This window comes from Taeniopygia guttata, chromosome 30, assembly GCF_048771995.1.
Source record: "Taeniopygia guttata chromosome 30, bTaeGut7.mat, whole genome shotgun sequence".
Taxonomy (NCBI): Eukaryota; Metazoa; Chordata; class Aves; order Passeriformes; family Estrildidae; genus Taeniopygia; species Taeniopygia guttata.
Genome location: NC_133055.1, coordinates 1,761,097 through 1,785,151, shown reverse-complemented (window position 1 = coordinate 1,785,151; position 24,055 = coordinate 1,761,097). Strand labels below are relative to the sequence as shown.

Here is a 24,055-nt window from a genome sequence, read left to right as displayed (position 1 = left end):
CCGGAGGGGACAAGGACAGGCCACACGCGGGTGGGGGATGGCATTTATTGTCACCTGCGGGGACCGAGCGGGGAGGGGACACTGGGGATGGCAGCCTGGAGGTGACACTGCCACCGGGGAAGTGACACTGGCACCAGGGAAGTGACACTGCCACCGGGGAAGTGACACTGCCACTGGGGAGGTGACACCGGGGATGGCACCCAGGGGGTGACACGGGACAGAGGGGCCACACTCCCGGGTGGGTCCTGCTGTGACACGGGTGACAAAGGGCTCATGTCCCCTGTCCCCCCCTGTCCCCAGAGCTCAGGGCAGGGCTGGCAGGGACACGTCACAGTGTCCCCAAGTGTCACAGCGGGGAGGGGACACTGGGGGATGGGCTGTGTCCAGGGATGTCCCCGCGGTGTCACAGCGGGGAGGGGACACTGGGGGATGTCCCGGGGATGTCACAGCGGTGTCCCCGCGGTGTCACAGCAGGAAGGTGACGATGGGGGATGTCCCGGGGATGTCCCCAGGGTGTCACAGCAGGAAGGGGACAATGGGGGATGTCCCGGGGATGTCCTGGGGGTGTCCCCGCGATGTCCCCGCGGCGTCACAGCAGGAAGGGGACACCAGGGAATGTCCCCAGGGTGTCACAGCAGGAAGGGGACGATGGGCGATGTCCCGGGGATGTCCCCAGGGTGTCCCCAGTGTGTCACAGCAGGAAGGGGACACCGGGGATGTCCCCAGTGTGTCACAGCAGGAAGGTGACATGTCCCGGGGATGTCCCCGCGGTGTCACAGCAGGAAGGGGACGATGGGTGATGTCCCCGCGATGTCCCCAGTGTGTCAGAGCAGGAAGGTGACACTGGGCGATGTCCCGGGGATGTCCCCAGGGATGTCCCCGCGGTGTCACAGCAGGAAGGGGACGATGGGCGATGTCCCCAGGGTGTCCCCGGGGTGTCAGAGCAGGAAGGGGACGATGGGCGATGTCCCGGGGATGTCACAGCGGTGTCCCCGCGGTGTCCCCAGATGTGTCACAGCAGGAAGGTGACACTGGGGGATGTCACAGGGGTGTCCCCGCGATGTCCCCAGGGTGTCACAGCAGGAAGGGGACGATGGGCGAGCGCAGCGGGGGATAATCCCGGAACTCGCGCAGGTAACTGCGGTGTTTGCCCTGAGCCCAGATCGCCATCTGCACAAAGCCCACCAGCGAGAACAGCGCCACTGCGGGACGGGACAGGGGACAGGGGACATCAGGGGACAGCGGGGGACACAGCGAGAACAGCGCCACTGCGGGATGGGACAGGAGGGGACATCAGGGGACAGCGGGGACAGCGCCACTGCGGGACGGGAGGGGACATCAGGGGACAGCGGGGACAGGGTGGGGACAGCGGGACAGGGATGGCACCGAGGGGACACCACAAATCCCCCTAAAATCCGCCCCAAATCACCCCTAAATTCACCCAAATTCACCCCTAAGCCACCTGAAATCCCCCCAAATCTCCCCACATCCATCCCATATCACCCCTGAACCACCCAAAATTCACCCAAACCCACCCCAAATCCAACCCAAATCACCCCTAAATCCTCCCAAAATCCACCCCAAATTACTCCTAAAATCACCTAAATCCACCTAAACCACCTGAAATCCTCCCAAATTCCACCCCAAATCCACCCAAATCCCCCCACATCCCTTCCATATCACCCTGAACCACCCAAAATCACCCAAATCCCCCCAAAATCCAACCCAAACCCCACCCAAATCTACCCCAAAATCCACCCCAAAATCACCCAAATCCCCCTAAAATCCACCCCAAATCCACCCCAAATCACCCCTAAATTCACCCAAAATCCACCTGAAAAACTCCACTTGAAATCCCTCCAAATCACCCCTAAACCCACCCCAAATCCTCCCAAAATCCACCCCAAATTACTCCTAAATTCACCCAAATCCACCTAAACCACCCGAAATCCATCCAAATCGCTCCTAAATCCACCCTGAATCACCCCAAAATCCACCTCAAATCCCCCCAAAATCCAACCCAAAGTCACCCAAATCCCCCCAAAATCCAACCCAAAATCACCCAAATACCCCCAAAATCACCCAAATCCCCCCAAAATCCACCCCAAAATCATCCAAATCCCCCCAAAATCCACCCGAAAATCCAACCCAAATTCCCCCAAAATCCACCCCAAAATCACCCAAATCCCACCCAAATCCACCCCAAATCATCCCTAAATTCACCCAAATCCACCCCAAAATCATCCAAATCCCCCCAAAATCCAACCCTAAATCCACCTCAAATCCCCCCCAAATCTGCCCAAATCCAACCCAAATCTACCCCAAAACCCAACCCAAATCCCACCCAAATCCACCCCAAATGCCCCCAAAATCCACCCCAAAATCACCCAAATCCCCCCAAAATCCAACCCAAAATCACCCAAATCCCCCCAAAATCCAACCCAAAATCACCCAAATCCCCCCAAAATCACCCAAATCCCACCCAAATCTACCCCAAACCCCCCCAAAATGCCCCCCAAATCCACTTAAAACCCCCCAAAATCGCCCAGGGTGGCACCGGGGACAGGGAACCGGTGTCCCCAGGGTGCCACCACTGTCCCCCGGTGTCCCCTCACCGGGCAGGCACTGCGTCATGATGGTGAAACCGATCCAGGAGCCGACCTGGGGGGGAGACGGGGACAGAGCGTCACCCACGGGTGGCACTTGTGGGGCGTCACCCATGGGTGGCACTTGTGGGGCGTCACCCACGGGTGGCACTTGTGGGGCGTCACCCACGGGGTGTCACCCTCCTGCCCTGCGGTGACACCCCCAGCTCAGGGATGTCCCCTCTGTCCCCTCCCACCGCAGGTGCCCCCCCTGCCACCGGTGTGCCCAGGGCTGTCACACCCCCCAGGTGTGCCCAGGTGTGTCCCCAGGTGTCCCCAGGGCTGTCACATCCCCCCCAGGTGTCCCCATGTGTCCCCAGGTGTCCCCAGCTGTCCCCAGGTGTGTCCCCAGGGCTGTCACACCTCCAGGTGTCCCCAGCTGTCCCCAGCTGTCCCCAGGTGTGTCCCAGGTGTGTCCCAGCTGACCCCAGCTGTCCCCATGTGTCCCAAGGTGTCCCATGTGTCCCCAGGTGTGTCCCCAGCTGTCCCCAGGTGTGTCCCCAGCTGTCCCCAGGTGTCCCCAGGTGTGTCCCCAGCTGTCCCCATGTCCCCCCAGCTGTCCCCAGATGTCCCCAGGTGTCCCCAGGTGTCCCCAGGTGCCCCCAGGTGTGTCCCAGGTGTCCCAGGTGTCCCCATGTCCCCCCAGGTGACCTCGTAGGTGTAGTTGGGGCAGGACACCAGCAGGAACAGCCACGTGAACGGGTTCCGGGTCGGGTACGGGATCTTCCGCGCCTTCGAGCCTGCGGCACCGCCAGGGACACAGTGGGGACACGGTGACACAGGGACACACGGTGACATACCGTGACACAGTGACACACGGGGACATGGGGACATACAGGGACACGGGGACACCAGGACACACCAGTGACACACAAGGACACGAGGACACTGGTGACACACAGGGACACTGGGGACACACGGGGACATGGGGACACACTGGTGACACACAGGGGGACACCGGGGATGTGGTGACACATGGGGACACCCCAAGGACACAATGACACGCGAGGGGACACACAGGCATGGGGACACAGGGACACACGGGGACACACCGGTGACACCCCCAGGACACGCGTCACCCCCCAGGCCACCCCCCGGACCGGTGCCACCCTCCTGTCCCCTCCTGTCCCCTCCTGTCCCCTCCTGTCCCCACCGTGCCCTGACAGCCCCACCTGATCCCACGTGTCCTCGTGGCCTCGGCACCAGCGTGTCCCCAACGTCCCCAATGTCCCCAATGTCCCCAGTGTCATCAGTGTCATCAGTGTCCCCATTGTCCCCAACGTCCCCAACGTCCCCAATGTCACCCCGTGCCCCCAGCATGGTCCCCAGTGTCATCAGTGTCCATCAGTGTCCCCAGTGTCCCTGATGTCCTGAATGTCCCCAGTGTCCCCAATGTCCCCAAATGTCCCCAATGTCCCCACTGTCCCCAGTACTGTCCCCAGTGCTGTCCCCACTGTCCCCAATGTCCCCACTGATGTCCCCAATGTCCCTGGCGCTGTCCCCAATGTCCCCTCAGTGTCCCCAGTGTCCCCAATGTCCCTAACGTCCCCAATGTCCCCAGTGTCACCCCGTGTCCCCGGTGTCCCCAGTGTCATCAGTGTCTCCAACGTCCCCAATGTCCCCAACGTCCCCAGTGTCATCTCAATGTCTCCAATGTCCCCCGTGTCCCCAGTGATGTCCCTGTGATGTCCCCAGTTCCCCCCCAGTGTCCCCCCACTGTCCCCGCTGTCCCCAATGTCCCTAATGTCCCCACACTGTCCCCACTGTCCCCTCACCCGCGGGCCGGAGGTTCCTCAGGGCCACGTGGATGGAGAAGTTCCCGAGTTGGCAGAACTGGGGGGGGGAGGGGTCACAGGGACCCCCAAACCCCCCAGAGACCCCCCAGGGACCCCCCCAAACCTCCCCAGGGACCCCCAAACCTCCCCAGGGACCCCCAAACCCCCCCAGGGACCCCCCAAACCCCCCCAGGGACCCCCCAAACCCCCCCAGGGACCCCCAAACCCCCCCAGGGACCCCCCAGGGACCCCCAAACCCCCCAGGGACCCCCAAACCTCCCCAGGGACCCCCAAACCTCCCCAGGGACCCCCCAAACCTCCCCAGGGACCCCCCAAACCTCCCCAGGGACCCCCCAAACCTCCCCAGGGACCCCCCAAACCTCCCCAGGGACCCCCCAAACCCCCCAGGGACCCCCAAACCTCCCCAGGGACCCCCCAAACCTCCCCAGGGACCCCCCAAACCTCCCCAGGGACCCCCCAAACCTCCCCAGGGACCCCCAAACCTCCCCAAACCCCCCCCAGGGACCCCCAAACCTCCCCAGGGACCCCCCAATCCCCCCAGGGACCCCCCAAACCCCCCCAGGGACCCCCAAACCCCCCCAGGGACCCCCAAACCCCCCCAGGGACCCCCCAAACCTCCCCAGGGACCCCCAAACCTCCCCAGGGACCCCCAAACCCCCCCAGGGACCCCCCAGGGACCCCCAAACCTCCCCAGGGACCCCCAGGGAACCCCCAGGGACCCCCCAAACCTCCCCAGGGACCCCCAAACCCCCCAGGGACCCCCCAGGGACCCCCAAACCCCCCCAGGGACCCCCAAACCCCCCAGGGAACCCCCAGGGACCCCCCAAACCTCCCCAGGGACCCCCAAACCCCCCAGGGACCCCCAGGGACCCCCAAACCCCCCCAGGGACCCCCCAAACCCCCCAGGGACCCCCCAAACCCACCCAGGGACCCCCGAAACCCCCCCGGGACCCCCCAAACCTCCCCAGGGACCCCCCCGGGACCCCCCAAACCTCCCCAGGCACCCCCAAAGCCCCCCCCAGGGACCCCCAAACCTCCCCAGAGACCCCCTAAACCTCCCCAGGGACCCCAAACCCCCCCAGGGACCCCCAAACCTCCCCAGAGACCCCTCCAGGGACCCCCAAACCTCCCCAGGGACCCCCCAAACCTCCCCAGGGACCCCCCAAACCTCCCCAGGGACCCCCCAAACACCCCTAAATCCCCCCAATCCCCCATTCCAGCCCCCCCAAAGCCCCCAAGACCCCCCAATCCCCCCATTCCAGCCCCCCAAAGCCCCCAAACCCCCCATGACTCCCCCAAACTCCCTCAAGACCCCCCCAAACCCTCCCAACCCCCCCCATCCCCCCACCCCAGTCCCCACAAACCCCCCAAGACCACCCAAGGCCCCCCCAAATCCTCCCAAACCCCCCTAATCCCCCCACCCCAGCCCCCCCAAACCCCCCATGACTCCCCCAAACCCACCAAGACACCCCCAACCCACCCTAAATCCCCCCATTCCAGCCCCCCAAACCCCCCAGTCCCCTCAAGATCCCCCCAAACCCCCCAAAATCCCCCCAAACCCCCCACCCCAGCCCCCCCAATCCCCCCCAGTCCCCACTGGGACCCCCCAAACCCTCCCAACCCCCCCCCACTATCCCCCATGGCACCCCCAAACCCCCCCATGGCCCCCCCAAACACCCCTAAATCCTCCCAATCCCCCATTCCAGCCCCCCCAAAGCCCCCAAGAGCCCCCCAAACCCTCCCAACCCCCCCCCAATCCCCCCATTCCAGCCCCCCCAACCCCCCCAGCCCCCACTGGGACCCCCCAAACCCCCCCAATCCCCCCACCCCAGTCCCCACAAACCCCCCAAGACCCCCTCAAGACCCCCCCAAACCCCCCCAAACCTCCCAGTATCCCCCATGCCCCCCCAAATCCCCCATGACTCCCCCAAACCCCCCAAGCCCCCCCCCCCCGTCCCCGCGGGCACCCACCAGGAACACGGCCAGTGCCAACTTCACCTGATCGTCACCGTACGCTGGGGGGGGACACCGGGTCAGGGACGGGGACACGGGGACATGGGGACAGGGACAGGGGACAGGGACAGGGACAGGGACAGGGACAGGGACAGGGACAGGGACAGGGACAGGGACACAGGGACACAGGGACAGGGACACAGACACAGGGACAGGGACACAGGGACAGCCCCAGTGTCCCCAGCAGAGGGGACACAGAGGGGACAGGGACAGGTGACAAGAGAAAGACCCTGGTGGGGACGTGAGGGGCAGTGGGGACACACAGGGACAGGGAGGGGACAGGGAGACGGGTGACAGTGACAGGTGACAGTGACCGTGACAGGTGACAGTGACAGGTGACAATGACAGGTAACAGTGACAATGACAGGTGACAGTTACAGGTGACAATGACAATAGCAGTGACAAATGGCAGTTACCGATGACAATGACAGGAATAGGTGACAAGTGACAGTGACACAGTGACAGTGACACAGTGACACAGTGACACAGTGACAGGTGACAATGACACAGTGACACTGACACATTGACACAGTGACAGTGACAGTGACACAATGACACAGTGACAGTGACAGTGACACAGTGACACAGTGACAGTGACACAGTGACAGTGACAGTGACACAGTGACAATGACACAGTAACAATGACACAGTGACAGTGACACAGTAACAATGACACAGTGACACAGTGACAGTGACAGAGTGACACAGTGACAATGACAATGACAGGTGACAAGGATAGGTGACACTCACCTGGCGGGGTGTACAGCGGGTGGTTGATGTAGCAGGGACAGTGACAGTGACAGTGACACAGTGACAGTGACACAGCGACAGGTGACAGTGACACAGTGACAGTGACATTGACAGTGACACAGTGACAGTGACACAGTGACAGTGACACAATGACACAGTGACACAGTGACAGTGGCAGTGACACAGTGACAGTAACAATGACACAGTGACATAGTGACAGTGACACAGTGACACAGTGACAGGTGACAATGACAGTGACAGTGACAGTGACAGTGACAGTGACACAGTGACACAGTGACAGTGACACAGTGACAGTGACAGTGACACAGTGACAGTGACACAGTGACAGTGACAATGACAGGTGACAATGACACAGTGACAATGACACTCACCTGGCGGGGTGTACAGCGGGTGGTTGATGTAATGGGGACAGTGACAATGACACAGTGACACAGTGACAATGACAGTGACAGTGACACAGTGACAGTGACAATAACAGGTGACAGTGACACAGTGACACAGTGACAATGACAGTGACAGTGACACAGTGACAGTGACAATGACACAGTGAAAGTTACACAGTGACACAGTGACAGGTGACAATGACAGGTGACAGTGACACAGTGACAATGACACAGTGACAGTGACAGTGACAGTGACACAGTGACACAGTGACAGTGACAGTGACAGTGACACAGTGACAGTGACACAGTGACAGTGACAGTGACACAATGACACAGTGACAGTGACACAGTGACAGTGACAGTGACACAATGACACAGTGACAATGACACAGTGACAGTGACACTCACCTGGCGGGGTGTACAGCGGGTGGTTGATGTAATACGCCATCCAGGCAGCGAAGCCCCAGTAGTAGGTGCAGTTCTGGGGACATTGGGGACACGTTGGGGACAGTTGGGGACGCGCTGGGGACACGCTAGGGACACACTGGGGACGTTGGGGACATTGGGGACACGTTGGGGACGCGTTGGGGATGCAGCAGTGGCCGGCAGGGGACACCTGGGGACAGCCGGGTGTGTGGCCACTGCCACAGAGGGGACAGGGAGGGGACAGGGCGGCGCAGAGGTGGCACAGGGGCACTCAGGTGACACAGGTGACACTCAGGTGACACAGGTGACACAGGTGGCAGTGTCACCTTGAAGATGTTGCGCAGGGGCATGGTGCCGTGCGAGAAGGGGAGGGGACAGGAGGGGACAGGAGGGGACAGGGCGGCGCAGAGGTGGCACAGGTGACACTCAGGTGGCACTCAGGTGACACAGGTGACACAGGTGACACAGGTGGCAGTGTCACCTTGAAGATGTTGCGCAGGGGCATGGTGCCGTGCGAGAAGCGGTGCACGAACAGCGTCTCCAGCAGCCGCTTGACGTAGTGGAACGAGTGACAGCAGCACGCCAGGCTGGGGACAGCGGGGACATCGCTGGGGACATCGGGGACACACCTGGGGACACACCTGGGGACAGCCCAGTGTCCCCAGTGTGTCCCCAATGTCCCCATTGTCCCCTGTGTGTCCCTGATGTCCCCAATGTCCCCAATGTCCCCCCAATATCCCCAATGTCCCCCCAATGTCCCCAATGTCCCCCCAATGTCCCCAGTGTCCCCAATGTCCCCAATGTCCCCAATGTCCCCCCAATGTCCCCAATGTCCCCAATGTCCCCAATGTCCCCCCAATGTCCCCAATGTCCCCAATGTCCCCAATGTCCCCAATGTCCCCTCAGTGTCCCCAATGTCCCCAATGTCCCCAGTGTCCCCAATGATGTCCCCAGTGTCCCCAATGTCCCCAATGTCCCCAATGTCCCCAATGTCCCCAATGTCCCCAATGTCCCCAATGTCCCTATTGTCCCCAATGTCCCCAATGTCCCCGGTGTCCCCAATCCCCCCAATGTCCCCAATGTCCCCAGTGTCCCCCCAATGTCCCCGATGTCCCCAATGTCCCCACTGTCCCCAATGTCCCCAATGTCCCCAATGTCCCCAATGTCCCCAATGTCCCCATGTCCCCATGTCCCCATGTCCCCTCTCTCACTGCACCACGCGGTGCCGGCTCGCTGTGAAGTCGTATCGGGCTCCGTAGAGGAACGGGACCCGGAAGTAGAACAGCAGGTAAATCAGCAGGGGGCCGGCGTACTCCGTCAGGAACACCTGCACAGGTGAGAGGGGACACGTGAGGGACACGTGAGGGACAGGGACAGGTGAGAGGGGACACCTGGGACAGGTGAGGGACAGGTGAGGGACAGGGACAGGTGAGGTACAGGGACAGGTAAATGAGCAGGGGACCCGTGTTCTCTGTCAGGGACACCTGGGACAGGTGAGGGACACCTGGGCCAGGGGAGCACAGGGGACATGGGACAGCCAGGAGCAGGGACAGAGGGACAGAGAGTGACAGACGGACACGGGGACACCTGGGGGACACAGGTGGCACAGGTGTGACACACAGGTGACACAGGTGACACAGGTGACACAGGTGACACAGGGGACACACAGGTGACACAGCTGTGACACAGGTGACACACAGGTGACACGCAGGTGTACACAGGTGTGACACACAGGTGACACGCAGGTGACACACAGGTGACACAGGTGACACAGGGATGACACAGGTGACACAGGTGTGACACAGGTGACACAGATGACACACAGGTGACACGCAGGTGGCACAGGTGACACACAAGTGACACAGGTGACACAGGTGTGACACAGGTGACACAGGGATGACACAGGTGATACACAAGTGACACAGGTGACACGCAGGTGACACAGGGATGACACAGGTGACATAGGGATGACACAGGTGACACAGAGGTGACACAGGTGACACAGGTGCCCTCACCGTCACCCAGCTGATCTGCGCCCCCAGGTCCCGGAAGTAGAGCGTGGCCGTGGTGCCCACGGGCAGCGACTGCAGCACATCCTCGTCCTTCAGAGAGCGCCCCTCTGCGGGCAGCGGGCACACCTGGTGCACCTGGCACAGCTGGGGCACACCTGGTGCACCTGGCACGGCTGGCACGGCTGGCACACACCTGGCACACCTGGCACACAGCTGGTGCACCTGGCACAGCTGGCACACACCTGGCACACCTGGCACACAGCTGGTGCACCTGGCACACACCTGGGACACACCTGGCACAGCTGGCACAGCTGGCACACAGCTGGCACACACCTGGCACACCTGGCATGGCTGGCACACCTGGCACAGCTCACACACACCTGGGACACACCTGGCACACACCTGGGACACAGCTGGCATAGCTGGCACAGCTCACACACACCTGGGACACACCTGGTGCACCTGGCACACACCTGGCACACACCTGGCACACCTGGGGGGGTACCTGGGGACAGCTGGTGAACACTGGGGGTTCCTGGGACACCTGGGGCACCTGGGAGGTACCTGGGGACCCACTTAGAGAACACTGGAGGGTACCTGGGACACCTGGGGGATACCTGAGGGACAGCTGGGGACACACCTGGACACACCTGGACACACCTGGGGACAGCTGGGGACAGCTGGGGTACACCTGGCACAGCTGGGGACATCCCTGAGGGATACCTGGGCAGACCTGGCACACCTGGGGACACCCGGGACACCCCTGGGGACAGCTGGGGACAGTTGGGGACAGCGGTGGCACTCACTGGGGTCCAGGCGCAGGGACTGCCTCGCCGGGTACCACTGGGGATCTGTGGGACAGAGGGGACAGCAGTGGTGGCACTGCGGGGACAGGGACGGTGGCACTGTGGGGACACAGCCACAGAGGGGACAGCAGTGGTGGCACTGCGGGGACAGGGACAGTGGCACTGTGGGGACACAGCCCCCATGGGGACAGCAGTGGTGGCACTGTGGGGACAGGAACAGTGGCACAGAGGGGACACAGCCCCCATGGGGACAGCAGTGGTGGCACTGTAGAGACAGCAGTGGTGGCACTGTGGGGACAACAGTGGTGGCACTGTGGGGACAGTGACAGTGGCACTGTGGGGACAGCAGTGGTGGCACTGTGAGGACAGTGACAGTGGCACAGAGGGGACACAGCCCCCATGGGGACAGCTGTGGTGGCACTGAAAGGACAAGGCCACAGAGGGGATAGCAGTGGTGGCACTGCGTCCTCATGGCCCGGTGACATGTCCCCATGTCCTGGTGACACGTTCCCATGGCCCGGTGACATGTTCTCATGACCCGGTGACATGTCCCCATGGCTTGGTGACACGTCCCCATGCCTGGTGACATGTCCCAGCCACACTGAGGGTCCCCAAGGCCCCATGGTGGGACCCCATCCCTGTCCCATGTCCCTGTCCCCATCCCTGTCCCCATGTCCCCAATGTCCCCGTGTCCCCATCCTTGTCCCCATGTCCCCATCCCTGTCCCCATGTCCCCAATGTCCCCGTGTCCCCATCCCTGTCCCCATGTCCCCATCCCTGTCCCCATGTCCCCAATGTCCCCGTGTCCCCATGTCCCCACTCACGGCTTTTGCTGAACAGGTTTTTGATGTCGGCCACCGTGGCCTGAGGCTCCACCTGGGGACAGCGAGGACAGTCAGGGGACACAGGGACAGCGGTCAGGGGACACGGGGACAGCGAGGACAGTCAGGGGACACGGGGACAGCGAGGACAGTCAGGGGACACGGGGACAGCGCCAGGCTGGCCAGGCCACCCCATCCCCATGTCCCCTCCCAGGCCACCCCGTCCCCGTGTCCCCTCACACACTGTCCCTGTGTCCCCATGTCCCTCCGTGTACCCTCATGTTCCTGTGTCCCCTCATGTCCGTCCCCATGTCCCCATGTCCCTGTGCCTCCCCATGTCTCCCTGTCCCCGTGTCCCCCTGTGCTGTCCCCCTGTCCCCACATCTCCCACATCCCCCAACTCTCACATGTCCCCATGTCCCCCCGTGTCCCCCATGTCTCCATGTCCCCTCATGTCCCCACATCCCCCCGTACTGTCCTCCTGTCCCCCCACGTCCCCCTGTCCTCCCATACCCCCTCATGTCCCCATGTCCCCCTATGTCCCCATGTCCGACTGTGTCCCCCCCATGTCCCAATGTCCCCTCATGCCCCCCTGTCCCCCCATATCCCCCCCAAATCCCCATGTCCTCCTGTCCCCCCATGTCCCCCTGTCCCCCCATGTCCCCCTGTCCCCCCATGTCCCCATGTCCCCCCATGTCCTCCTGTCCCCCCATGTCCCCCTGTCCCCCCATGTCCCCATGTCCCCCCATGTCCCCATGTCCCCCCTTGGCCTCCTGTCACTCCCTGTCCCCCCCTGTCCCCACGTCCCCCCATACCCCCTCATGTCCCAATGTCTCCTCCTGTCCCCTCATGTCCCCACGTCCCCCCATGTCCCCCCATATCCCCTCATCTCCCCATGTCCCTCTGTCCCCCCATGTCCCCTCATGTCCCCATGCCCCTCCATACCCCCTCATGTCTCCCTGTCCCCCCATGTCCCCCCATACTCCCTTATGTCCCAATGTCTCCTCATGTCCCTGTGTCCCCACATCCCCCTGTCCCCCCACACCCCCTCATGTCCCAATGTCCCCCCATGTCCCCGTGTCCCCACGTCCCCCTGTCCTCCCATACCCCCTCATGTCCCCACGTCCCCCTATATCCCCCTCATGTCCTCCTGTCCCCTCATGTCCCCATGTCCCCCTGTCCCCCCATACCCCCTCATGTCCCAATGTCCCCCCACGTCCCCGTGTCCCCTCATGTCCCCATATCCCCATGTCCTCCTGTCCCCCCATGTCCCCCTATGTCCCCATGTCCCCCCATACCCCCTCATGTCCAAATGTCCCCTCATGTCCCCATGTCCCCCCATGTCCCCCTGTCCCCCCATGTCCCCCATATCCCCTCACGTCCCCATGTCCCTCTGTCCCCTCAGGTCCCCATGTCCCGTCATGTCCCCCTGTCCCCCCATGTCCCCCACGCTGTCCCCCTGTCCCCATGTCCCCATGTCCCCCCGATGCTGTCCCCTGTCCCCGGACCTTGTCGAGGAAGCAGAGTTTCTCCCTGCTGCGCGCGTCCAGGATCTCCACCTCGAAGAAGAGCACCGCGGCTTTCTTGGGCCGCTTCCCGGGGCCCACCGGGGGCCACAGCCCCATGGCGGGCCCCGGGGCCACCCCCGGGCCACCGTCTCGGGGTGCCACTGTCACCTCCATGGCCCCGACACCCGATCGGCCCCGGCACCGCTAAATATAACCCGCCCCGCCTGGTGGCCCCGTGGTGGCCCCGGGTGGCCACCGGAGGGACAGTGCCACCACCGGGGACAGCACGGGACAGGAGGTGAGGCAATGTCCCCGCAATGTCCCCGCGATGTCCCCGCGATGTCCCCGCCGGCCCCGGTGGCCGCTGTCACCGCCGGGGGGTGACATAGGGCGGGGGGGGACACCGGCACGGGTTTGTCACCCCGAGGTGACACGTTGGGGACAGTGCCACCCTCGGGGGGGGGGGGGAGGTGACAGCTCCGTGGGCTACCGGGGCCGTGCCCGAGGAGCCACCGGAGCGGTGACGGTGACAGCGACGGTGACAGCGACAGCGGGGCTCGGGGGGGGACAGCGGGGTCCGTCCCGGGGTCACCGCGGCCCCTCCGGGCCCTGCACCTGGCCGGGACCCTCCGGGACCTTTCGGGACCCTCCGGGACCTTCCAGGACCTTCCTGAACTCTCCGGGACCTTCCAGGACCTTTCGGGACCCTCCAGGACCTTCCGGGACCTTCCAGGACCTTCCAGGACCTTCCTGAACCCTCCAGGACCTTCCGGGACCCTCCAGGACCTTCCAGGACCTTCCTGAACCCTCCAGGACCTTCCGGGACCCTCCGGGACCTTCCAGGACCCTCCGGGACCTTCCAGGACCTTCCTGGACCCTCCGGGACCTTCCAGGACCTTTCGGGACCCTCCGGGACCTTCCGGGACCTTCCAGGACCCTCCGGGACCACCGGGAGCCCCAAGCCCCGCCCCCTCAACAAGCCACGCCCACTTTTACAATGGCTCCGCCCATTTTTAAACGGCCCCGCCCATTCAACAAACCCGCCCCCTGAACAAGCCCCGCCCACTTCTACAACGGCCCCGCCCCCAGAAAGTTCGCCCCGCCGCGCATGCGCACAGCCCGACGCCCACCGCACATGCGCACAGCGCGTCCCGGGCGCCCCGCGGCGGAACGCGCGGGTTCCGCGGAGCCGCCGCGATGGCGCCGTGCGGGGCCGGCGGCGGCGGCTCCCGGGGCCGCTCCGGTGGCGGTGTCCGCCCCGGGCCGCGGGCGGCGCGGCCGCCTCACCTCGTAGTGCTTCATGGCCGCTGCGCTCCGCCGCTCCCGCCGCCCCCGCCGCCCCCACGTGACCCGCCCCTCACGCCGGCGGGGGGGCGGGGCCTGCGGCTCGGCCAATCGGCGGCGCTCGCGTGGCTCGGCGCGGCCAATCAGGGGGCAGCGGCCCCGCCCGCGCGCTCGCCCCTTCCCGCCGCGGCGGTTGCCGGGGCAACCTGAACGCCCGAGGGGGACTCCGCCAATGGGAGGCGGGGGCGGGGCGTGGAGTGACGGCCGCGGCAGCCAATGGGATCGCGGCGGGGGCGGGGCTGAGGGTGGAGTGATGGCCTGCTCGGCCAATGGGCTCGCGGGAGGGGCGGGGCGTGGGAGGGGCAAGCAGCACATGGGGGCGGGTCTAAAGGGGTCTGGGGGGTCATGGGGGGTCTGGGGGGCCATGGGGGGTCTGGGGGGGCCATGGGGGGTCAGGGGGGCCATGGGGACTGGAGGGGTCACAGGGACTGGGAGGGGTCTCAGGGACTGGGGGGCTGTGGGGTTTGGGGGGGCTGTGGGATTTGGGGGGTCAGGGGGGGCCATGGGGAGGGGAGGGGTCTCAGGGACTGGGGGGCTGTGGGGTTTGGGGGGCTGTGGGGTTTGGGGGGGCTGTGGGGTTTGGGGGGCTGTGGGGTTTGGGGGTCTGTGGGGTTTGGGGGGCTGTGGGGTTGGGGGGTCTGTGGGGTTTGGGGGGTCTGTGGGGTTTGGGGGGGTGTGGGGTTTGGGGGTGCTCTGGGGTTTGGGGGGCTGTGGGGTTTGGGGGGGTGTGGGGTTTGGGGGGTCCGAGAGGTTTGGGGGGGCTGTGGGGTTTGGGGGGCTGTGGGGTTTGGGGGGCTCTGGGGTTTGGGGGGGCTGTGGGGTTTGGGGGGCTGTGGGGTTTGGGGGGGGCTGTGGGGTTTGGGGGTCTGTGGGGTTTGGGGGGGCTGTGGGGTTTGGGGGTCTGTGGGTTTGGGGGGTCCGAGAGGTCTGGGGGGTCTGAGAGGTTTGGGGGGCTGTGGGGTTTGGGGGGCTGTGGGGTTTGGGGGGCTGTGGGGTTTGGGGGGGGCTGTGGGGTTTGGGGGGTCTGTGGGGTTGGGGGGGGCTGTGGGGTTTGGGGGGGCTGTGGGGTTTGGGGGGGGCTCTGGGGTTTGGGGGGGGGCTGTGGGGTTTGGGGGGCTGTGGGGTCCCGAGGACACATGGGGACACCGTGGGGACACCGTGGGGACACCGTGGGGACACCGTGGGGACACAGATCAGGGTGGGGCAGGTCGCACCCCGCGGGCCCAGGGGGACGTGGCAGGGCTTGGGGACACTTGGGGACACTTGGGGACACTCTGGGACATCGGGACACGGTGACTGTGGGGCCGTGGGGACAATGCGTGGAGGGGCCTGTCCCTCCCTGTGTACCCATGTCCCCATGTCCCTGTCCCTCCCTGTGTCCCCATGTCCCCTGGGCCACCTGTCCCCAGGTGTGCAATGGCTGTGTGCCCGTGTCCCTGTCCCCAGTGTCCCAATGTCCCAGTGACCCCATGTCCCCATGTCCCCATGTCCCCATGTCCTCATCTCAAATGTCCCAATGTCCCCATGTCCTCCTTGTTCCATGTCCCCATGTCCCTGTCCCCATGTCCTGTGTCCCCATGTCCTCTGTCCCCAGGTGTCCAATAGCCGTGTCCCCATGTCCCTGTCCCCAGTGTCCCCATGCCCTGTGTCCCAATGTCCCCATGTCCCTCCCTGTCTCAAATGTCCCCATGTCCCCATGTCCTCCTTGTCCTATGTCCCCATGTCCCTGTCCCCATGTCCCCATGTCCCTGTCTCAAATGTCCCCATGTCCCCATGTCCTCCTTTCCCCATGTCCTCCTTGTCCCATGTCCCTGTCCCCATGTCCCCATGCCCTCTGTCCCCATGTCCTGTGTCCTCGTGTCCCCATGTCCTCCCCGTCCCCATTCCCATTCCCATTCCCATTCCCGTTCCCATCCCCGTTCCCGTTCCCATTCCCGGTCCCTCCTCCGGTCCAGCCCCTCCTCGGTCCTTCCCCGGTCCCTCCTCCGGTTCACTTCCATCCCTCGGTGCATTCCCGGTCCCTCCCCGTTCCCGCCCTCGGTCTCTCCATCCCTCGGTCCTTTCCCGGTCTCTCCCCGCTCCCTCCCCACCATTCCCGGTCTATCCCCGCTCCTTTGGCGGTCCCTCCCCGGCTCCATCCCCGTCCGTTCCTCGGTCACTCCCCGTTCCCTCCCGTTCCCACCGCCACCCCCATCCATTCCCCGGTCTATCCCCGTTCCTATCCCCGCTCCATCCCCGTTCCCTCTCGTTCCCTCCCGGTCCCTCCCGGTCCCTCCCGGTCCCTCCCCGGTCCCTCCCCGGTCCCTCTCCGGTCCCTCCCCGTCCCTCCCCATCCCTCCCCATCCCTCCCCATCCCTCCCGGTCCCTCCCGGTCCCTCCCGGTCCCTCCCCATCCCTCCCCATCCCTCCCCGGTCCCTCCCCATCCCTCCCCATCCCTCCCCATCCCTCCCCATCCCTCCCGGTCCCTCCCCGCCCCTCCCGGTCCCTCCCCATCCCTCCCGGTCCCTCCCTGGTCCCTCCCGGTCCCTCCCGGTCCCTCCCCGGTCCCTCCCCATCCCTCCCGGTCCCTCCCCATCCCTCCTCATCCCTCCCGGTCCCTCCCCGGTCCCTCCCGGTCCCTCCCCATCCCTCCCCGGTCCATCCCCATCCCTCCCCATCCCTCCCGGTCCCTCCCGCTCCCTCGCCGGTCCCTCCCCGGTCCCTCCCCGTCCCTCCCCATCCCTCCCGGTCCCTCCCGGTCCCTCCCCGTCCCCCCCGCCCCTCGGGGCTCCCTCCCCGCGCCCGTCCCGCGGCGTTTCTCTCGGTTCCCGGTGCCAGAGCGGCGGGACGGGCCATGGGGAAGGATTATTACCGCACGCTGGGGCTGTCCCGGGGCGCCTCCGCCGCCGAGATCCGCCGCGCGTACCGGCGGCAGGCGCTGCGCTGCCACCCGGACAAGGACCGGTCCCCCGGCGCCGAGCAGCGCTTCAAGGAGGTGGCGGAGGCGTACGACGTGCTCAGCGACCCCAAAAAACGGGAGATCTTCGACAAGTACGGGGAGGAGGGTGAGCGGCGGCACCGGGAACCGGGGGAACCGGGCCGGGGGGATGGGGGGCGCGGGAGGGGGTTTGGGGGAACCGGGCTGGGGGGTGGGGGGCGCGGGAGGGGATTTGGGGGGTACGGGAGGGGATTTGGGGGGTCGGGGGGGAACCGGGCTGGGGGGTGGGGGGCACCAGAGGGGATTTGGGGGGTACGGGAGGGGATTTGGGGGGTCCGGGAGGGGATTTGGGGGGTCGGGGAGACCGGGGGGTGTCCGAGCCGGGGGGCTGGGGGGTACGGGAGGGGATTTGGGGGGCACGGGAGGGGATTTGGGGGGTCGCGGGAAGGTGGGGAGGGGATTTGGGGGGCACGGGAAGGGGATTTGGGGGGTCGGGGGGAACCGGGGGGGGTCCGGGCCGGGGGGATGGGGGGCACGGGAGGGGATTTGGAGGGCGCAGAAGGGGATTTGGGGGGTCGGGGAATCCGGGGGGGAACCGGGCTGGGGGTTTGGGGGGCGCGGGAGGGTGTTTGGGGGGTCCGGGGGTCCTGGCCGGGGGTTTGGGGGGCACGGGAGGGGATTTGGGGGTTGGGGGGGTTCGGGGGGGAACCGGGCCGGGGGGATGGGGGGCACGGGAGGGGATTTGGGGGGCACGGGAGGGGATTTGGGGGGCACGGGAGGGGATTTGGGGGGTCGGAGAGTCGGGGGAGGGTCCGGGCCGGGGGGATGGGGGGCACGGGAGGGGATTTGGGGGGCACGGGAGGGGATTTGGGGGGCACGGGAAGGTGGGGAGGGGGTCTGGGGGGCACGGGAGGGGATTTGGGGGGTACGGGAGGGGATTTGGGGGGTGGGGGGCACGGGAGGGGATTTGGGGGGTCCGGGGGAAGGTGAGGAGGGGATTTGGGGGGCGCGGGAGGGGATTTGGGGGGTCCGGGGGAAGGTGAGGAGGGGGTCTGGAGGGCACGGGAGGGGATTTGGGGGGTCAGGGGGCAGGTTGGGAGGGGGTCTGGGGGGCACCGGGGGGGGCTGGGGAGGGGGAGAGTGAGGGGTGGGGGTCTTGGGGGGTGGGGACAGGTGAGGGGGACAGGTGAGGGGGACAGGTGAGTGGGACAGGTGCCAGGTGCCAGGGCCAGGTGCCAGGTAAGGGGGACAGGTAAGGGGGACAGGGCCAGGTGAGGGGGACAGGTGAGGGGACAGGTGAGTGGGACAGGTGCCAGGGCCAGGTAAGGGGGACAGGTGAGGGGGACAGGGACAGGTGAGTTGCATAGGTAAGGGGGACAGGTGAGAGGGACAGGTGAGGGGGACAGGTAAGGGGGCCAGGTGCCATGTGCCAGGTAAGGGGGACAGGTGAGGGTGCCAGGGCCGGGTGGCAGGGCCAGGTAAGGGGGACAGGTAAGGGGGACAGGGCCAGGTGAGTGGCACAGGTAAGGGGGACAGGTGAGGGGGACAAGTGAGGGGAACAGGTGAGGGGGACAGGTGCCATGGCCAGGTGGCAGGGCCAGGTGAGGGGGACAGGTGCCAGGTGACAGGGCCAGGTGCCAGGCTGGGCTTGGGGGGCACGGGCAGGGTGAAGGCAGGTGTGGCACAGCGTGGGGGTCTCCACCCCCGGTGTCCCCCCGGTGTCCCCCCGGTGTCCCCCCGCTGTCCCCCCGGTGTCCCGGCGCCGGTCCCTCCGCCCGGGGGTGGCCGGGCGGGCGCCGGGGCGTGCCGGGGCTGCCACCGGAGCCGGCTGGGCCTGTCAGGACCCGTCGGGTCCCGTCAGCGGCGTCGGCGGCGCGGGCAGAACCGGTTCCCCACGCCCTGGGCCGCCCCACGCCCTCCCCACGGGCACCGACCGGCGCCTTCCTCCCCCCACACCCCACAGGGCTGAAAGGGGGAGCCCCGACCCCCGGCCCGGGGGGCTCCGCCGGCCCCACCTTCACCTACACCTTCCGCGGAGACCCCCACGCCATGTTCGCCGAGTTCTTCGACGGCCGCAACCCCTTCGACACCTTCTTCGCGCAGCGCAGCGGCGACGATGAGGATGGTGAGGAGGCCTTCAACACCTTCCACGTGGGCGGCTTCGGCGGCGTCACCTTCCCGCGGGCGCGGGGCGCCCAGGGCCGCCGGCAGGACCCCCCCGTGCTCCACGAGCTGCGCGTGTCGCTGGAGGAGATCTACAGCGGCTGCACCAAGAAGATGAAGATCTCCCACAAGAGGTTGGGCCCCGACGGGAAGACGGTGAGGAACGAGGACAAGATCCTGACCATCGAGGTGAAGAGAGGTTGGAAGGAGGGCACCAAGATCACCTTCCCCAAGGAGGGCGACCAGACCCCCAACAACATCCCGGCCGACGTGGTCTTCGTGCTCAAGGACAAACCGCACGACGTGTTCCGCCGCGACGGCTCCGACATCGTCTACCCGGCCGAGATCAGCCTGCGCCAGGTCCGTGGGGGCTGGGGGCGGCTGGGTGGGCTTGGGGACATCAGGGTGGGTTTGGGGACATCAGGGTGGGTTTGGGGACATCAGGGTGGGTTTGGGGACATCAGGATGGGTTTGGGGACATCAGGGTGGGTTTGGGGACATCAGGGATGGGTTTGGGGATATCAGGGTGGGTTTGGGGACATCAGGGTGGGTGGGCTTGGTGGGGATGTTGGAGATGGGGTGGTCTTGGTGGGAACATCAAGGCTTGATGGGCTTGGGGACATCAGGGATGGGTGGGCATCATGGGGACACCAGGGTTGGGTGGGTTTGGGGGGGATATCAAAGAGTTGGGGCCTTGGTGGGGAGATCAGGGCTGGGTGGGCTTGGGGACATCAGGATGGGTTTGGGGACATCAGGGTGGGCTTGGGGACATCAGGGTGGGTTTGGGGACATCAGGATGGGTGGGCTTCATGGGGACATCAGGATGGGTGGGCTTGGGGGGACATCAAGGCTTGGTGGGCTTGGGGACAGCAGGATGGGTTTGGGGACATCAGGGTGGGTTTGGGGACATCAGGGTGGGCTTGGGGACATCAGGGATGGGTGGGCTGGGGGCGGCAGGGTGGGCTTGGGGACATCAGGATGGGTGGGTTTGGGGACATCAGGATGGGTTTGGGGACATCAGGATGGGTTTGGGGACATCAGGGTGGGTGGACTGGGGGATGTCAGGATGGGTGGGGAGACATCAGGATGGATGGGCATCAGGGGGACATCAGGGATGGGTGGGCTTGGGGACAGCTGGGTGGGTGGGGGGACATTAGGGTGGGTGGCCTTGGGGGGGACATCAAGGAGTTGGGGGCCTTGGTGGGGACATCAGGACTTGGTGGGTTTGGGGACATCAGGGTGGGTGGGCTTGGGGACATCAGGGTGGGTTTGGGGACATCAGGATAGGTGGCTTGGGGACATCAGGGTGGGTGGGCTTGGGACGGCAGGGTAGGTGGGCATCATGGGGACATCAGGGATGGGTGGGCTTGGGGGAACATCAAGGCTTGGTGGGCTGGGGACATCAGGGTGGGTGGGAAGACATCAGGGATGGGTGGGCTTGGGGGGGACATCAAGGAGTTGGGGGCCTTGGGGACATCAGGGTGGGTGGGCTGGGGGACAGCTGGATGGGTGGGCTTCATGGGGACATCAGGGTGGGGTGGCCTTGGTGGGGATGTTGGAGATGGGGTGGTCTTGGTGGGAACATCAGGGCTTGGTGGGCTGGGGGACATCAGGGTGGGTGGGCATCATGGGGACATCAAAGAGTTGGGGCCTTGGTGGGGACATCAGGGCTTGGTGGGTTTGGGGACATCAGGGTGGGTGGGCTTCATGGGGACATCAGGATGGGTTTGGGGACATCAGAGCTTGGTGGGCTGGGGGGGACATCAGGATGGGTGGGCTTCATGGGGACATCAGGGATGGGTGGGCTGGGGGCGGCAGGGTGGGCTTGGGGACATCAGGGTGGGTTTGAGGACATCAGGGCGGGTGGGCTTGGGGGGACATCAGGGTGGGTGGCCTTGGTGGGGATGTTGGAGATGGGGGGGTCTTGGTGGGAACATCAGGGCTTGGTAGGCTTGGGGACATCAGGGATGGGTGGGCATCATGGGGACATCAGGGGTGTGTAGCATTGGGGACATTGGGGTCATTCTGGGGGGTCACTCATGGGTCACTCTGGGGTCACTGTGGGGTCACTGTGGGGTCACTCTGGGGTCACTGTGGGGTCACTGTGGGGTCACTCTGGGGTCACTCTGAGGGGTCACTCTGGGGTCACTGTTGGCATTGTGGCCATGCCGGGGGTGCCCCTCAGCCCAGCGCTGACCTGTCCCTGTGCCCCTGACATGTCCCTGTGTCACTGTCACTGATCTCATCCTGTCACTGACCTGTCCCTGTTCCTGTCCCTGTGTCACTGATCTGTCCCTGTCCCTGACCTGTCCCTGTGTCACTGACCTGTCCCCATGTCCCTGATGTGTCCCCCATGTCCCTGTGTCACTGATGTGCCCCCGTGTCCCTGCCATGTCCCTGACATGTCCCTGCCGTGTCCCCACGCTGGACGGCCGCTCCATCCCGCTGCACTTCCAGCACGTGGGACACCCGTGTGTCCCTGATGTGTCCCGTGTCCCGTGTCCCTGACGTGTCCCTGACGTATCCCATGTCCCTGTGTTGCTGACATGTCCCCGTGTCCCTGACATGTCCCTGTGTCCCTGTTTCACTGACATGTCCCCATGTCCCCATGTGCCCTGTGTTCCTGACATATCCCATGTCCCCATGTCCCTGATGTGTCCCCATGTCCCTGTGTCACTGATGTGTCCCCGTGTCCCTGACATGTCCCATGTCCCTGCCATGTCCCTGACATGTCCCTGCCGTGTCCCCACGCTGGACGGCCGCTCCATCCCGCTGCACTTCCAGCACGTGGGACACCCGTGTGTCCCTGCCATGTCCCGTGTCTGTGCCGTGTCCCTGCCGTGTCCCATGTCTCTAACATGTCATTGCCATGTCATTGGCGTGTCCCCAGGCTCTGTGCGGCTGCTCCCTGACCGTCCCCACGCTGGACGGCCGCTCCATCCCGCTGCACTTCCAGGACGTGCTCCGGCCGGGGGTCCCTGCCGTGTCCCATGTCATTGCCATGTCTCTAACATGTCATTGCCATGTCATTGCCGTGTCCCCAGGCTCTGTGTGGCTGCTCTCTCACCGTGCCCACGCTGGACGGCCGCTCCATCCCGCTGCACTTCCAGGACGTGCTCCGGCCGGGGGTCCGCCGCCGGCTGCCCGGGGAGGGGCTGCCGCTGCCGCGCTGCCCCGAGCGCCGCGGGGACCTCCTGATCGAGTTCCAGGTCACCTTCCCCGAGAGGATCCCGCCCGCCTCCAAACCCCTCCTGGAGCAGCTCCTGCCCCCCTAGGGACCCCCAAACCCCGGGGGGACCCCCCGAGACAGGCACGGGGCCGGGGGGGCAATGGGGTGCCACACCCGGGGGGTTTTGGGGTGTCACTGTCACCCAAACTTGGAGCTTGGGGGGTTTTAGGGGCACCCCAATGTCCCGGGGGGGGGTTTTGGGGTCACCTCCTTGTTTTGGGGGGGTTTTGGGGTCACCCCAATGTCCCGGGGGGGTTCTGGGGTGTTCCTGTCACTCAATCTCAGAGCTCAGGGGGGATTTGGGGTGTTCCTGTGCCCCAGTTTTGGGGCTTTGGGGGGTTTTGGGGTCACCCCCAATGTCCCAGGGGGTTTTGGGGTGTCCCTGTCACCCAGTCTCGGAGCTCAGGGGGGTTTGGGGTCACCTGCTTGTTTTGGGGGGGTTTGGGGTGTCCCTGTCCCTCAATCTCAGAGCTTGGGGGGTTTTGGGGTGTCCCTGTTCCCCAATCTCGGAGTTTGGGGGGGTTTTGGGGTCACCCTCTTCTCCCGGGGGGTTTTGGGGTCACCCCAGTGTCCAGGGGGGTTTGGGGTGTCCCTGTCACCTAAAATTAGAGATTGGGGGGGTTTTGGGGTCACCTCCTTGTTTTGGGGGGTTTTGGGGTGTCCCTGTTGCCCAGTCTCAGGGCTTGGAGGGATTTTGGGGTCACCCCAATGTTCCAGGGGGGTTTTGGGGTGTTCCTGTCACCTAAACTTGGAGCTTGGGGGGTTTTGGGGTCACCTCCTTGTTTTGGGGGGGTTTTGGGGTGTCCCTGTCACCTAAACTTGGAGCTCAGGGGGGTTTTGGGGTGTTCCTGTCCCCCAATCTCAGAGTTTGGGGGAGTTTTGGGGTGTTCCTCTCACCCAATCTCAGAGCTCGGGGGGGTTTTGGGGTCACCTCCTTGTTTTGGGGGGTTTTGGGGTGTCCATGTCCCCCAGTCTCAGAGCTTGGGGGGGTTTGGGGTCGCCCCAATGTCCTGGGGGGGTTTTGGGGTGTCTCTGTCCCCTAATCTGGGAGCTCAGGGGGGTTTTGGGGTCACCCCAATGTCCCGGGGGGGTTTTGGGGTCACCTCCTTGTTTTGGGGGGTTTTTGGGGTGTTCCTGTCCCCCAATCTTAGAGCTCAGGGGGGTTTGGGGTGTCCCTGTCCCTCAATCTCAGAGCTCAGGGGGATTTTGGGGTCACCTCC

At 65.1% G+C, this 24,055-nt stretch overlaps 2 protein-coding genes across 14 annotated transcripts; one reads left to right on the top strand and one right to left on the bottom strand.

Moving 5' to 3' along the window:
• Positions 1 to 31: 31 nt before the first annotated feature.
• Positions 32 to 14,614, bottom strand: TECR (trans-2,3-enoyl-CoA reductase). Of its 12 annotated transcripts, none has more exons than XM_072920122.1 (14): positions 14,469 to 14,608; positions 13,182 to 13,232; positions 11,677 to 11,728; positions 10,853 to 10,897; positions 10,050 to 10,153; positions 9,246 to 9,361; positions 8,516 to 8,621; positions 8,017 to 8,089; positions 6,413 to 6,456; positions 4,421 to 4,478; positions 3,297 to 3,385; positions 2,616 to 2,661; positions 1,050 to 1,268; positions 830 to 913 (listed from the first exon to the last, which is right to left on the bottom strand). In XM_072920122.1, the coding sequence occupies exons 1-13, from the start codon at positions 14,481 to 14,483 to the stop codon at positions 1,075 to 1,077; spliced, it is 993 nt and encodes a 330-aa protein (XP_072776223.1). In that variant the 5' UTR covers positions 14,484 to 14,608; the 3' UTR covers positions 830 to 913; positions 1,050 to 1,074. The 12 variants fall into 12 exon arrangements, with proteins under 12 accessions (XP_072776219.1, XP_072776218.1, XP_072776220.1 ...); XM_072920121.1 differs by having other exon boundaries at positions 884 to 984; positions 1,048 to 1,268; XM_072920118.1 differs by lacking the exon at positions 3,297 to 3,385 and having other exon boundaries at positions 32 to 964; positions 1,050 to 1,202; positions 14,469 to 14,614.
• A 2,637-nt stretch (positions 14,615 to 17,251) lies between these two features.
• Positions 17,252 to 22,927, top strand: DNAJB1 (DnaJ heat shock protein family (Hsp40) member B1). Of its 2 annotated transcripts, none has more exons than XM_041711732.2 (3): positions 17,252 to 17,556; positions 19,407 to 19,966; positions 22,651 to 22,927. In XM_041711732.2, the coding sequence occupies exons 2-3, from the start codon at positions 19,493 to 19,495 to the stop codon at positions 22,879 to 22,881; spliced, it is 705 nt and encodes a 234-aa protein (XP_041567666.2). In that variant the 5' UTR covers positions 17,252 to 17,556; positions 19,407 to 19,492; the 3' UTR covers positions 22,882 to 22,927. The 2 variants fall into 2 exon arrangements, with proteins under 2 accessions (XP_041567666.2, XP_041567664.2); XM_041711730.2 differs by having other exon boundaries at positions 17,252 to 17,570.
• The last annotated feature ends 1,128 nt before the right edge of the window (positions 22,928 to 24,055 follow it).

Excerpts from the sequence above, each read along its gene's own strand:
- DNAJB1 (XM_041711730.2), top strand. The coding sequence starts at position 17,360 with ATGGGGAAGGATTATTACCGCACGCTGGGGCTGTCCCGGGGCGCCTCC. Across the intron at positions 17,571-19,406 it reads CGACAAGTACGGGGAGGAGG|GGCTGAAAGGGGGAGCCCCG; the intron begins GTGAGCGGCGGC and ends CACACCCCACAG. Across the intron at positions 19,967-22,650 it reads CCGAGATCAGCCTGCGCCAG|GCTCTGTGTGGCTGCTCTCT; the intron begins GTCCGTGGGGGC and ends CCGTGTCCCCAG.
- TECR (XM_072920117.1), bottom strand. Across the intron at positions 8,090-8,515 it reads CCCTGCGCAACATCTTCAAG|AACTGCACCTACTACTGGGG; the intron begins GTGACACTGCCA and ends CAATGTCCCCAG. Across the intron at positions 1,203-2,615 it reads CATGACGCAGTGCCTGCCCG|TGGCGCTGTTCTCGCTGGTG; the intron begins GTGAGGGGACAC and ends CCCGTCCCGCAG.